Raw genomic sequence first — 14,771 nt, forward strand, 5'->3', positions numbered from 1 at the left:
GTACCCCTCCTCTTTGTCCATGGTAAAAATCTTCACGTATGTTGGATGCCATAACTTAATGAGCCCGGCTATCCCAGGGATATCCTCATGAGGACGCCTGGTGGACACCGTAGGATGCTAACACATCTCAAAAAAAAAGACCAAGCCCAAAAAATAAACTATTAACCGATAGAAAAAAGTCTAACAAAAAAAAATAAAACCCAAATAACTAAAACTCTCATAGAGTAACCCTTCACCACTTCTCCGATCATCTTCTTCTCACCTCCTTTTTCTCAAAATCTCGACGGAATAAAAAAAAACAAATGTAAGGGTCTTATTATTATTTGAATATAAAATGTTTGCTTCCTTTTTTTATAATAACATTTTGGGCTTATTATTTTTTTTTTCTCATGGCATTGTCGTTGGTCATGTATATTTAAGTGAACTTGATAATGGTGGGTTTTAATGTTATAACTTTGTGAATGTGTACCTTTTCAAGTGGCATAGAAGACATTATGGATGAAGTTACAACCGATGGAGTTGAGGAAATATATAATCGAGGATGCCATCAATGATAACTTTGAAGAAAATATTGCATGAACAACAATGATACAAACAATTTTGAGAATATAAATTTGCATTGTCCATGTGTTGGGATGGAATTTGATTCTCATGATGATGCTTATGAATTTTACAACCGCTTCGTTCCGGTCAAGTTGGATTTAGTGTTCGAAAAGAGTTCTACATGTAAATCAAAACCATCGAACGAAGTTGATTGGTCGGATATTTTGTTGTTCACTTGAAGGGGTTAGAGATCCTAGATCAAAACCTTTTGAAGAAAGATCAAGAAATAAAGCTGATTCAAGGACGGGTTGTAAGGCAATGATCGCTATCCGGAGAAGAAAAGGAGATACATGGATCATTTCTCAGTTTGTTGAAGTGCATAACCATTCTACAAGAACTCCAAGCAAGAGATACATGCTGAAATCTCAACGAAAAGATGGATCCTACCCAACAGAAATTTGCCAATGACATGCGTGGAGTGGGAATTGGACAAATCGATGGTTGACTTCATGGCTAGTGAAGTTTCGAGGAATTAGAAACCTTGGCTTTACAAGAAAGGATGCAAGTAACTATTTGTCTTCAAAACGACAAAAGGAGCTCGCGAATGGAGATGCACAAACTTTATTAGATCTTCTGCAACATCAACAAATCATCCGCGTTTTACTACTCAATACAACTTGATTTAGAAGGTTGTATGACAAACTTTTTCTGGACAGATGCTAGGTCAAGGATGGACTACCATTTCTTCGATGATGTTGTTTCTTTTGATCCTACATATGGGATAAATAAGTATGATATGCCATTTGTGCCGATAGTAGGGATCAACCACCATGCTCAAACAATATTATTCGGTGGTGCACTACTTTTTTCCAAAACAGAAGAGTCTTTTGTTTGGGTAATGAAGTCATGGATGATGGCAATGAATGACAAGCAACCGAAGGTAATTTTAACCGACCAAGAATCAGCAATTGGAGGGGCAATCGAGCAAGTTTTACCGACCAAGTAGGTTTTGTTTGTGGCATATATGGAAAAATGTCATGTCATGTCACACTTGGGTCATGAAATAAATGCACATGAAAATTTTGCTCGTGACTTTCAAAAATGTATGTATGGATATGAGACAGTTGAAGAATTTGAAGCTAAATGGAATGAGATGCTTGTAAATTACAATTTGAAAGAGAACAAGTGGCTAAACAAGTTGTATGAGAAACGAAAAAAATGGGCGCCGGTTTATATTAGAGGCACTTTTTGTGGAGGAATGTTAACCACCCAAAGTGAAAGTATAAATTCTTACTTTGATAAGTATCTTAAGAAAGGTATGTCCCTCTATGAGTTTGTAAAACAATATCAAAGAGCTGTGGTCGATAGACGAGAGGCTGAAAACAGAGAAGATTATGAAACCAATTATCAAAAGCCTGTTTTGAGAGTTTTATGAAAATTGAGAAACAAGGAGTCATTTTACAATAATATCAGCTTTTAAAAAATTTCAAGAACAGTTATTTGAAGGCCTGTCCTACCGCCATAGAAAAGTCGAGGAGAATGAAATTAGATCTGTGTACAATGTGTGGATGGAAGGACATGAGCATGTAGCGCGCACCGTCACATTTGAACCTTCTACCCAAAGTGCCAACTGTAGCTGTCGATTGTTTGATTTTGCAGGTTTTTTGTGTAGGCACATTTTGAAGATATTTGTGGTTGAAGATGTTCAGAGCCTTCAAGAACAATACGTACTAAAGAGATGGACGAAAGAAGCAAAGTTTGGTTCTATGGTTTCTAGTGAAGATGAAAGCATTCAACATGACTTTGAAGATAACTCTACAAGTCGATATTGTACAATATGTTGAGAGGGGGTAAATATTGCTTCGAAGGCTTCTGCTTGTGGTGAAGTATACAATGTGGCAATCAAAGGTATGGAAAGAACTTTAAGAGAAGTGGAAGATGCTTTGAAAAACATGACATTAAATTTTGATCAAGTGCATGGTGAAAGAAGTGGAAGTGAACGTAAGGGTGAAACAAGTGCAACATGTACTCCTCTAGGTATTCAGAAGACATTGCTTGATCCTCCAAGTTAAGAGGAAGGGGAGACCATCTGGTAAAAGAATAAAGTCATGGGCTGATAAGGGACCAGTGAGGAAGAATAATGACAATTCGAACAAGCCAACTACTCGACAACAAAAGCCCGATAAAAGAGCCAGGTATTTTTTTGCATAATTTCTTGCATTGCTTTATATCTAAATTGCTATATACTTATATGTTTCTTACCCATTCTGTTTTTTTTTGGTCTAGTAGAGTGCAAGCTACAGATAAACATGCTAGCAATGAGATAGATTATGAGACACAAATGTCTCAAGCTAGAAGTGTTACGGGTCATTCTCTTCATCCATATAATGTGAATCCAACTTATGGGTTTCAACCTCCATTCTTGAATCAGGTTTGTATTCTTATTATATAATGTTGTTATTATAAGGCCGAGTACTTTGGCATGGCTTATTTGTTGATTTAATTTTTTTTTCTTGTAGGGTTACTTTATGCCTACAGATCAACAGTCTCTCCATGGTATGCGTAATCATATACCTTATTATTTTTCCAATGGGATGCACCAATTAGAGCCTCGTCCACTTCATGGAAGTTCGACTACTGAGTACTGACCTTAATAACCTCTTTCAGGTGATTACTTACGCTTAAACTAAATGTTGTTAGCCTCATGTCTATATACTAATCAGGCTCGAAGAAAATTCATTTGATTGTTTGGTACACATCACAAACGATGTGTTAATATAGTAAAATCTTAACTATAGATAGGTTCACATTACGATTTTCTCGGAGCGTTAGCATTTCAGATTTTCGTGTTAACTAAAGTAATTCAATACTTCAGTCAGATATGGAGAGGAGAATGAGGACAAACCCAAACTTTGAGGAACTAAGTATCAAGGTCCAAATACCAGTACCTAAAAACAACTGAAACTTATAATCTTAGGTTGTGTTTTTCCCGTAAGTCAATTGAGATGATAGGCTTGATGAAATTGAGTCAAACTAGTAATGCGATTGGTTTTATAATAGAAGATGAGATAAACCGATGGTAATGAGTAAAAGCACCCGGGGACTAGGAATTGCTTTCACTATGTCGCGTGTCTTGCAACTATAGTTTGTCTTGGAGGCATAAGAAGATGTGGGATTTATGTAATCTTGTAAGGATTCAAGAATTGAGATTGTTTGGTATGAGGTTTGGTTTCTTCCCAAATATGTCGCTCTATGTACAACTTAGTTTTGTTTTCTCGCTAAATGTATCTATAAATATTTTGACTATTCCAGTGCTTTTGAACTTTGGACTAGCTATACGGAATGGCTAGTTTCTTGACCATTTAATTTTCTTATTATAGGATTTTCTCACTAGCTATACGGAATGGCCTCTGCAAATGGACTAGTAAAAGTGCAACGATGCACCAATATCTCTTTTTGGGGTTATTTCGATGTTCAAGATGTCTTGATATTCTTGATGGACACTCATTCTTAGGCGTTCATCGGTATTGCAGGCACAACATTCAGGTCTTGCAAAGGGTAGTCAAGAATTTTTTGTGTTTTTTGTGAATACAACACAACTGTATTTGAGTCATTGGTGATCAATTTTGAATGAGACATCTAGTTTTGTGAACACATTTTGATGTCAAAATTATGAAGGCTGAATTCTTGAAGTAAATTTTTGTCGAGGAATATTGTGCATCAAAAGAGAACTTGAATTTTTTGTCAACAGGCTTAGCTCTAACTTTCGCAGATTTCTGAACCAGTAAGTGAATTGTGCATCGTTAATTCCACAGATGCCATCAATGAACCATTTATCATCCAGCTTTTCACCATTATAAATTAGCTCTTGATCCTTAGCATTAACAAAACCTTTCCCCTTTGTTTGCAATATGTTCCTTAACATACCCAACATTCCTATTCCTTTCAACATGAAACTCATACTCCTTCCCACAAATAGTCTTAATAGTGATCCTCCTCAAGCTTAGACAGTGAAGACCAAATGTGGGACATTCTCATCTCCCGACACCATAGTCTCGATCACGAGAATCATTTCGTGCAAGCTCTCGACCTCCATAAACCAACTTCGCTTCCTAACAACAAACCCTTTACGTGAAACCGACCCGGCTTCACGTAATAATCAATCATATTAGACTCCAATACATGCATTGGAATCGTAGAGCCACCCAATCGTAAGGTAAATCAATATCGATTTGTTCGATCCCAATGCAGCTCTCATACAACCCAAACTCAGTAAATGATTCATCAAGAACCCAACATCCACACTCACCGTTTCTCCCCACCAATAATTTAGAAGAAGCAAATAGACCATTAGAAACAATGTAACAAATCGAGAATTAAGTGTAAAAGTTCCTTCAAAAAGTTTGGTAGACACAAAAACACACACATCCTCAAAGTAAATCATGTTATCAAAAAAAAAAAAAAAAATGAACACAATTTAGAAGCAAACATTTTTTTTTTTTTTTTTTTTTTTTTTTTTTTTTTGAGAAGTTGGAAATAGAATAATCTAGAATAATAAAGGTAAGAGTAGAATACAAACCATTGAAGGGTTTTGGTGGATTTGAACCACCATCTCTTGAGATATATTAGAGATTTATTCTCCATCTCAAGTGCTCTACCTTTTGAACTAAAAACCCATATATATATAAGAGGAGGAAAATAAATTGTAAAAATATTATAAGAATTAATGACCCTTCCGATTTCTAGAAGAAGTGGGTGAGAAGAAGATGATCAGAGAAGTGACCAAGGGTTTTACTGTTTCAAAATTGAGACAGAGTTTTAGTTCTGGGTTTTATTTTTTTTACAAGTTTTCATCGGTTAATAGTTTATTTTTTGGGCTCGGTCTTTTTTTTCGAGATGTGTTAGCATCCTACGGTGTCCACCAGGCGTCCTCATGAGGATATCCCTGGGATAGCCGGGCTCTAACTTAATTTGAAGGGCAAGCTGATGCAATTGGATTATGTACACGTTGTTTTGGCTGTTTTTTTCTTCACGTACCAGGACTCGATCCCATGACCAACTTGTTATACACTTTTCAGAACAACAAACTTCAACTTTGGAACAAGATTGCATGTGTGATTCTGTGGGCAGCGGCACCATAGTTTATGACTAACCAAATTAAAAAAGTAGAGGCTATTTTAGATTTTCAGTGAAGTATTCTTACGCCTATTTAAACTTAAGGTAATGTGGATGAAATAAGGTTTATATTGACGCTGCCAAAGTACTGCTTTTGATATTTCGTGATATTTCAAAAGAAGTATAAATAACACTACTTTTCACCCGCCAAAACCATGAACCCAACCAACTTTTAAAAAAAAAAATGGCAACTCAAACACTTTGCAAGTCCATTTCACCTGAAAAAAACAATCGAAACCGAAATCTCCTACTCAAAAAACATAACCCCAAATCTTTCCCCATCAATAAAAACCAAACAAAGTTTAAAAAACTATCACTTAAACCAGAAACTATTTCCCAAACTCGTAATTTATGTAGTTATATAAATTCCGGGCATTTGGACAAAGCAGTCTCTTTGTTTGAACAAATGCCTGAAAGAGATACGTTTGTGTGGAACTGTTTAATTAGAGGGTTTACTGATAATGGGTTATATGAAAAGGCTATTGAGTATTATTATATCATGTTGTTTGTTGGGGTTAGAGCTGATCATTTTACTTTCCCATTTGTGATTAAGTCTTGTGTTGGAATGTTGTCGTTATCGGAAGGTTGGAAGGTTCATGGGAATGTTATTAAGAGTGGGTATAAGTCTGATGTTTATATATGTAATTCTCTTATTGCTATGTATGCTAAACTTGGGTGTTTGGAGTCGGCAGAGAGAGTGTTTGATGAAATGCCGGTGAAGGATTTGGTGAGCTGGAATTCTATGACTAGTGGGTATGTTTTAAGTGGAGATGGGTGGAACTCGCTATCGTGTTTCAAAGAAATGCAAGTGGAAGGAATGAGAGCTGACCGGTTTGGGATTATTAGCGCTCTTTCAGGGTGTTCGTTGGAGGGTTGTGGTCAGAAAGGAAGAGAAATGCATTGCTATGTGATTAAATTTGCATTTGAATTTGACATCATGGTGCAAACTTCTATCATTGATATGTATGGAAAGTGTGGGATGATTGACATAGCTGAGAGAGTATTTAGAAAGATCTTTTCTAGGAATATTGTGGTTTGGAATGCTATGATAGGTGGGTATGCTTTGAATGGTGAGCCGCTTGAAGCGTTTTCTTGTTTGGTGAAGATGCAAGAGGCTGATAATCTGAGTCCTGATGAGATTACATTGGTGAATTTGCTCCCTGCTTGTGCTCAGTTACGAGGTCTCTTGAGTGGAAAGTCCATGCATGGATATGCCATTAGAAAAGGGTTTCTGTCTCACATAGTTTTGGAAACTGCTCTGGTCAATATGTATGGAAAATGCGGGGAGCTGAAATTGTCTAAGAGGGTATTTGATGGCATGGTTGACCGAAGCTTACTATCATGGAATACTATGGTGACTGCTTATGTACAAAATGGGTGGAGCTGGGAGGCCATTGATATATTCTTAGACCTATGTAATGGGTCTCTTAGGATTGATGCCTTTACTGTTGTAAGCATCCTGCCCGCTTATGCAGAAATTGCCTCAATAAGAGAAGGAATGCAGATGCACTGTTACATAACAAAATTAGACTTTGATACGAATTCTCTAATATCAAATTCAGTTATTCACATGTATGCTAAATGCGGTGATATACAAGCAGCACGACAGGTTTTTGACAGGTTGCTGAATAAGGATGTTGTTTCATGGAACACAATTATCATGGGATATGCAATCCATGGTTGTGGATCAGTTTCTGTCGAGTTGTTTTCAAAAATGCAGGAAGAGGGCATCATACCAAATGAGAGCACTTTTGTTTCTGTTTTATCATCATGTAGCATCACAGGCTTGGTCGATGAAGGTTGGAAAATTTTCAAGTATATGAAAATGAATTTCGGTATTGAACCTGATATAGAACACTATGGGTGCATGGTGGATCTTCTTGGACGTACTGGAAATCTTATTCTTGTAAGAAAGTTCATAGAGGAAATGCCTTTGGTGCCAACGGCCAGGATATGGGGATCTCTACTGTCAGCATGTAGAAACAATGGAAACATAGAATTAGCAGAATTTGCTGCTAGGCACATTTTATCTCTTGAACATGATAATACTGGGTGCTACATCTTGCTCTCTAACATGTACGCTGAAGTCGGGAGGTGGGAAGATGTAGACAGGATAAGATATTTAATGATGAAGGAAGGATTGAAGAAGACCACTGGGTATAGTTCTGTTGAGGTCAATAGTAAGGCTATCAGTTTTGTCGATGGGGACAAGTCTCATGAAGGAACCAACTTGATATACAATGTTTTAGATATCATTGCTGGTCAAATAGGAGAAGAAATTTATGATCTCAGTATCTCAAAGTTCAGTCCAGTGATCTTGCTTCAGAAAAGATTGAGCTCACCAAGGTATCACAGTGTCAGACTGGCGATCTCTTTCAGTTTGATTTCCACTACAGTTGGAGGTCCCGTTGTTGTAAGGAAGAATCTCAGAATATGTAAAGGTTGCCATCATGCAGCAAAGCAGATGTCGAAGGTTACAAGTAGAGAGATTATTGTACAGGATTCCAATATCTATCACCACTTCAGAGATGGGCGCTGCTCTTGTAGGGATTATTGGTGATTATGCTTCCATTACCACACACTGAAATGGATAGATTTTTGTAAGAAATCAAGTGAAACGTTTTGAAATGAAAAAATTAATAGTAGTTCAAGTAAGTTCAGTTGTATACTAACAGATGTTCAGAAAAAGAGGAGAGAAAAAAGATTATAGAAACGAGTAATATATGTGTATGCATTTTCTGTTTCTTTGCCACTTACAAATGCCAAAGGACTGACGAACTGGCACCATTACTTGCATTTTACCATTATTTACAGTTGGTTGGGAGTTCCTTTTAAGCAAAATCATTCAGATGGGAATTGGTCCAAGTATCAGATCAACCCCCTACGAAACCTTGTGTATAATGTCTTATTAGTTTTGCAGTAAAAGTTGGTGATGACATCCACCAGAAAAAACTTGTGTAGATTAATGTCTTATTACATACATAATGCTAGTAAAGAGTTTATCTTTTATTCTACTTGATGACATCCACCAGAAAGAACACAGGAGAGGGAGTGATGCGAGGACGCAATAGATTATCATGTGCACAGCACATGCATAATGCTACAACTAGAGTTTATCTTTTATTCTACTTCTATTTTAAATCCTTAGTTAATTAGAATTAGACTAGCTTCTATTTTAGTTTCCCAAGTTCTATTATGATTAGGATTTGTTAACTAGTTCTATATATAGCGCGATGTAAACCTTAAGATTTTCAGACTTGATTATTATTATTGAATTAAAAGAATTCGTTTTTATTCATTAGACCCTAGTTTTGGGTATCTTTATACATTGTGTATCTATTGTTCTTGCTTCCGCGACAAAGATACATCAAATTGGTATCAGATTTTTAGGTTTTTTCCTAGTTTGCTCGTCATGGCCACTCAACGAAGAGGACGCGGATGACCACCAGCAGTGAATACAAGATTGGTTCGTGTTGAGAAAGAATTGCAAGCAAATTCGATTGATTTGCGCGACATAAAAGAGATTTTGATGAAGCTCGTACCTGATTTTCAACCCAAACACACCATTGACGTTGTGGACAGACAGTGGGTGGACGATGACCCCCAAGATTCCCACCACTCTGGTTCTGAAGTTGAGTTAGTTGTTGCAGCCCAAAATACTCAATCGAATCGACGCCGCAGTCATGCACCTTCACGCAGAACTTCTCCACATCCATCTTCCATTGAAAGCGACAAAGAATCACTTGTAGATTCAAGCACTAAATCACCATCTTCTCCAATTCATCGATTGGGACGACCTATTGTTGATGGAAGTGGTCTGATTTTGAATCCCACTGATCGGGGTCGATTTCCTCGTGCTGATTTGGCCTTCCTGAGTCAAGATCGCAGACGCAATCACACAATTCGAGTTCCCCATGTTGATCAAACTTTTCAAAGATAAAGATTTTGCTCCCGAAATTTATTATGATGCAGATCTCGATGCAAATCGCATAAGCTATCGTCGAAATCTGTTAGGCCTTGGCCGTGGTCAAAGGCATATTGATGCTTCTGTTACTCCTGGTCATTTTCTCCAGCAGAATTTCGATCGGCCAAAGAGACGATCCTATTTGCCTAATTCACGGGCCGGGCAAACTCCATCGCCCTTGGGCTTCTAATGTGCAGGCCCATGGAAGACCTCATGATACTTTCAGGGCTACAAATTATATTCCAGTCCAACATAATACTAGGCCTGCCCGCAAGAACGTTGTTACTGCTGACCAGGGTGCACCCCATTCCCCTGACCCAGTTGATTCGCCACCCCTTTCGCCCTGCCGACAACCACGTCGGTTAGCACCAGCTTTTGATCCTCCGGACCCTTCAGATTCTCCATCTAGTCCTTCTCCACCAAGGCGCAATAACCATAATAGGCGCAATCAAAGGCGTGGGCATCAACAAAATGTGCACCATAATACAGGTAATTTTGATATTAATCGTTTATTGCGCATTTTAGAGAAGAATCAGATGGGTGATATTAAATTAGACGTGCCTGAATTTAATGGAAAATTGCAGCCTGATGCTTTTGTCGACTGGTTAAATAAGATTGAAAAAGTTTTTGATTATAAAATTTTTGAGGATCCTAAGTGTGTTAAATTAGTTGTGACTAAATTAACGGGCTATGCACTTGTTTGGTGGGATGAACTTCAATTGACTTGTGCTAAATTGGGTTACAATAAGATTACTACATGGGATAAGATGCGCCGAGAGTTGAAAAAAGAATTTATTCCTCATGACTATGAAAGGGATTTATTCATGCTCCCAAACTTGAAACAACGGCTTCAAAGTGTGGTCGGGTATATCGAGGAGTTTCTTTTGTTGTGCACACGAAATGATTTGTCCGAATCCGTCGATCAAAAAAAAATCAATTATTTGAATGGGTTAAGTAAACCACTTCGAGAGGCATTAGCTTTCAAAGATGTTTATGATATGTCCGATGCTATTAAATATGCTTTTAAAAGTCAAGATCTCGCTTCGCCATCCCCTTCCCATCGCTAGTGCCACTTCTACCCATGTTACTTCGTCCTCCAAACCTCCTCCTACCAGAGTGGGTCCAATCACATGCTATGAGTGTAAGGAAATTGGACATGTTCAGTGGATCGGCCCCTAAACGCAAGCGCGTGGGTTTAACACAGGATGAAGAAAATCTCAACCATCCAGAAGAAAACGTCACTGAGATTGATGACTTTTTAACTTATGCAGATTCTGGTTGTCCCCAATTGATTGTTCATCGTTCTTTAATTACTCCAGTTGTTAAGCATGATCCTACGTCATAATATCTTCCGTACTCGCTGCACTTCGAATGACATGTTATGTAATGTTATCATTGACAGCGGTTCCAGTGATAATATTGTTTCTAAAGATATGGTGGACAAGCTGAAACTCAAGGATGAGCCACATCCTGAACCTTACACTATTTCTTGGTTACAGGATGGTGCCACAGTCAAGGTTACTCGCCGTTGTCTAGTTTCGTTCTCCATTGGTCCTAAATACAAGGATGATGTTTGGTGTTCTGTTGCACCCATGGACGCATACCATTTGTTACTTGGTCGCCCCCGGCAAAGATGATCTCCTTTGTTATTCATAATGGGCATGAGAACACTTATACTTTCACTTCTAGTGGCGAGAAAATTGTTTTGGCACCAATCGACTCCATTTCTCGCCCACCTTCTCCATTCCCACCACCGCTGAAACCGTGTTTTCTAGCGCATCGGACGCCATTGCGGTATGTTTCTTGCTCTTATCAAGCGTCATTTCTTGCAAACCCTACTACTATACCACCTCGTGTTACAAACCAATGCTAGATTCATATTCTCGATGTTTGTACCGAGCCTCGCTAATGGAGGATTGCTCCCTTTCTTTAGATATCCAACATGCTATTGATCTTATTCCTCGAGCTCCTCCCTAACTTACCACATTATCGCGATGGCTCCTTCTGAACTCGCCGAGTTACAAAGGCAAGTTACTGAGTTATTAGCTAAGGGATTTGTTAGAGAGAGTATGTCCCCTTGTGCTGTGCCAGCTTTACTTACTCCTAAGAAAGATGGGAGTTAGAGAATGTGTGTTGATAGCAGGGCTATTAACAAAATCACTGTGAAATATCGTTTTCCCATTCCACGCCTTGAGGATATGCTTGATTCATTGCATGGTGCTAAGGTGTTTTCCAAGCTTGATTTATGCGATCCGGATTTCATCACATTCAGATCCGCTTTGGAGATGAATGGAAAACTGCCTTTAAAACAAAAAGACGGTTTATATGAGTGGTTGGTCATGCCCTTTGGTCTTTCTAATGCTCCTTCTACCTTCATCGCCTTATGACTCGGGTTTTGAAGCCTTATCTGAATAAATTTTGTGTTGTCTACTTTGATGATATTTTGATTTACGATTCTTCCGAAATCCGAACATATCAAGCATATTGAGATTCTTTTGGGTGTTTTGCGTCCTGAGAAGCTTTATTTACAACTCAAGAAATGTTCTTTCATGGTTGACTCTGTGGTATTTTTGGGTTTCGTGGTTTCTGCCGATGGTATTCGTGTTGATGATTCCAAAGTCCAGGCTATTATTGAGTGGCATGTTCCTTCTACAATGACTCAGGTTCATAGTTTTCATGGTTTAGCTTCTTTCTATAGAAGGTTCATTCATAATTTTAGCAGTATTATGGCTCCTTTAACTGCTTTGACGTGTGAGAAAGCTTTCAAATGGACTCCTGAAGCTAATGAGGCATTTGACTTGATTAAGAAGAAGATGACTTCTGCTCCTGTTCTAGTTTTGCCAGATTTCACTCAACTCTTTGAGGTAACATGTGATGCTTGTAAGTACGGCATTGGTGCTGTTTTGAGCCAAAATGGCAAGCCGGTTGCTTTCTATAGTGAGAAACTTACTGGTGCTAAATTGAATTATTCTACATATGACTTGGAGTACTATGCAGTTGTCCAAGCTGTACGACATTGGCATCATTATCTTATTCATCGTGAATTCCTCATAAAGTCTGACCATGAAGCTCTTCGTTATCTTAATACTCGGAAGGATGTCGGATTTCGACATATCAAGTGGAACTCTTTTCTTGCTGAAATATACTTTCCACTTACGCTTTGCCGAAAGAAAGGATAATCGAAGTCATTGATGCTTTGAGTCGCCGTCGTTAAGATCTCTTGGTTACTCTCGCACCTCTTTTGTTTGGTTTTGATGAGTTACGCGACTTATATGCTCAGGATGCCTATTTTGGTCCTATTCATGCCGACTGTTTGGTACATCATGGTGTATCTGGTGAATTTTTTCTCCATGATGGTTTCATATTTCGGGGTTCACAGCTTTGTATTCCCATTTCTTCCCTCCATGATCAGATTATGATTGAAATGCATGCTGGGGGGTTGAGTGGTCACTTTGGGATCATAAAGACCATTGCCTCTATCAGGGAGAAGTACTTTTGGCCTACTATGCGTAGAGATATTAACCGGTTTATTGAGTGATGTTATGTGTGCCAGACAGCGAAAGGTAAGCACACTAATGTTGGTTTGTATACTCCACTTCCGATTCCTGACAAACCTTGGGTTGATGTTTCCATGGATTTTGTGTTGGGTTTACCACGTTCTACACACGGAAAGGATTCTATTTTTGTGGTTGTGGATCGTTTCTCAAAGATGGCTCATTTCATTCCCTGCACTCGTACTACAGATGCTGCACAGGTTGCTCATTTATACTTCCGTGAGATTGTTCGTTTGCATGGTTGACCTCGCACTATCACTTCTGACAGAGATGTCAAATTTACTAGCTATTTTTGGAAAACATTATGGAAGCTTTTTAAGAGTAAGCTCCAATCACTACACCATAACACTGATTTTGCAACATATAGTAAATTTGAATGCTAACACTTATTCATCCGTTACAATGTTTGTCACACTTATAGTTCCGTTAGAAATGTTACCAACCGTTACATATTCTCAAGGCAAATACTAGAATTATTTAGTAACAATTATGTAATATTATGTAACAGATAATCAAGTGTTACCAATTGGCCCAGAAAAATAAAAACAATTAAAATTGGGTGAAAATGTTGGGGGGAATGTTTTCATCTCGCGCTCATCTCTCATAGACTCACACAGTCACACCTACTCAGTAGCAAAAGAGAAAACATCGGAGATAAGCAAAGAGAAAATCCCTGCCGTCGCCACCATTATTGCCCCCTGAGGTAAGTCGTCAGCTTGTTCTTCCTTTTCTATTTCCTTTTATTCATCTTCTCTTCTTCCTCCTTTTTAACAGTTAGGGGTTTTGGCTTAGGTGTTCGGTTTACAACAATCAATTGTTCAATCTGCTCAAGAAAGCTTCCTTTTTGTCCAAGGTAAAACATTTTATTTCGAGAATCCTCTATTATTTATGGTTTATCGTGTTTCCAGTTTTCGAAAAAAGGAATTAGCTTTTGGGTTTAGGGTGTATGTTCATGATTACTCGTATAATATGCCAACCATGGCCAAAGGTTGCATCTTTATATGTATTGTGTTTAAGTTTATCTAAATATTCTCATGTTGTATCGTGTGTATCAATTATAAGGCTAGGAAATCTACTCATGTTGGCTTCATTCCTTTTGATTTATGGGAACCTAATTACTATAGCAAATTTGTTAAATTTTTACTTTGATTTCAAGTTAATAGTTTATTTAGTTAACAAAATCATCGTAGGTTTTGAATTATTTGCTAAAGCTTTGTTCTTGAAGTGGAGTTTTAGATTTTGAAGATGGGTGTTGCTTGGAAATGATGGGTTATGTGTGTTGATGCTTAGATCTAGTCTATTGTTACTGTTGGTCTTCATTAAAATTGATTAAGCTTGATGAAGTTGTCTTTTATGTTATCGTTTGCCCTTCTCCAAGCGATACTCCTCCATTTTATGGTGTTTCTGTTTTCACCGAATATCTTGGCACTTCACACGCGTGAAATCCACAAACCACAAGTGTTCAATAGAAGAGCGGGCAATACCGGGTATTATTGTTTTATCATCATTATGAGTTTCCAAGTTTACACTTTAAG

At 38.0% G+C, this 14,771-nt stretch overlaps 1 protein-coding gene and 1 long non-coding RNA gene across 2 annotated transcripts; both read left to right on the forward strand.

Moving 5' to 3' along the window:
* The first annotated feature begins 2,623 nt into the window (after positions 1-2,623).
* On the forward strand, positions 2,624-3,202 carry LOC147491837 (uncharacterized). The gene is made up of 3 exons (XR_015199888.1): positions 2,624-2,738; positions 2,833-2,974; positions 3,063-3,202. It is a non-coding gene; the product is annotated as an uncharacterized LOC147491837 (long non-coding RNA).
* Positions 3,203-5,653: 2,451 nt separating this feature from the next.
* LOC147491838 (Tetratricopeptide repeat (TPR)-like superfamily protein) lies at positions 5,654-8,454 on the forward strand. Its single transcript, XM_086569066.1, has one exon. The coding sequence runs from the start codon at positions 5,903-5,905 to the stop codon at positions 8,276-8,278; it is 2,376 nt and encodes a 791-aa protein (XP_086425192.1). The 5' UTR covers positions 5,654-5,902; the 3' UTR covers positions 8,279-8,454.
* The last annotated feature ends 6,317 nt before the right edge of the window (positions 8,455-14,771 follow it).

Source organism: Coptis chinensis, chromosome 6 (genome assembly GCF_015680905.1).
Source record: "Coptis chinensis isolate HL-2020 chromosome 6, ASM1568090v1, whole genome shotgun sequence".
In the NCBI taxonomy this organism is placed as follows: domain Eukaryota; kingdom Viridiplantae; phylum Streptophyta; class Magnoliopsida; order Ranunculales; family Ranunculaceae; genus Coptis; species Coptis chinensis.

Excerpts from the sequence above, each read along its gene's own strand:
- LOC147491838 (XM_086569066.1), top strand. The coding sequence starts at position 5,903 with ATGGCAACTCAAACACTTTGCAAGTCCATTTCACCTGAAAAAAACAAT.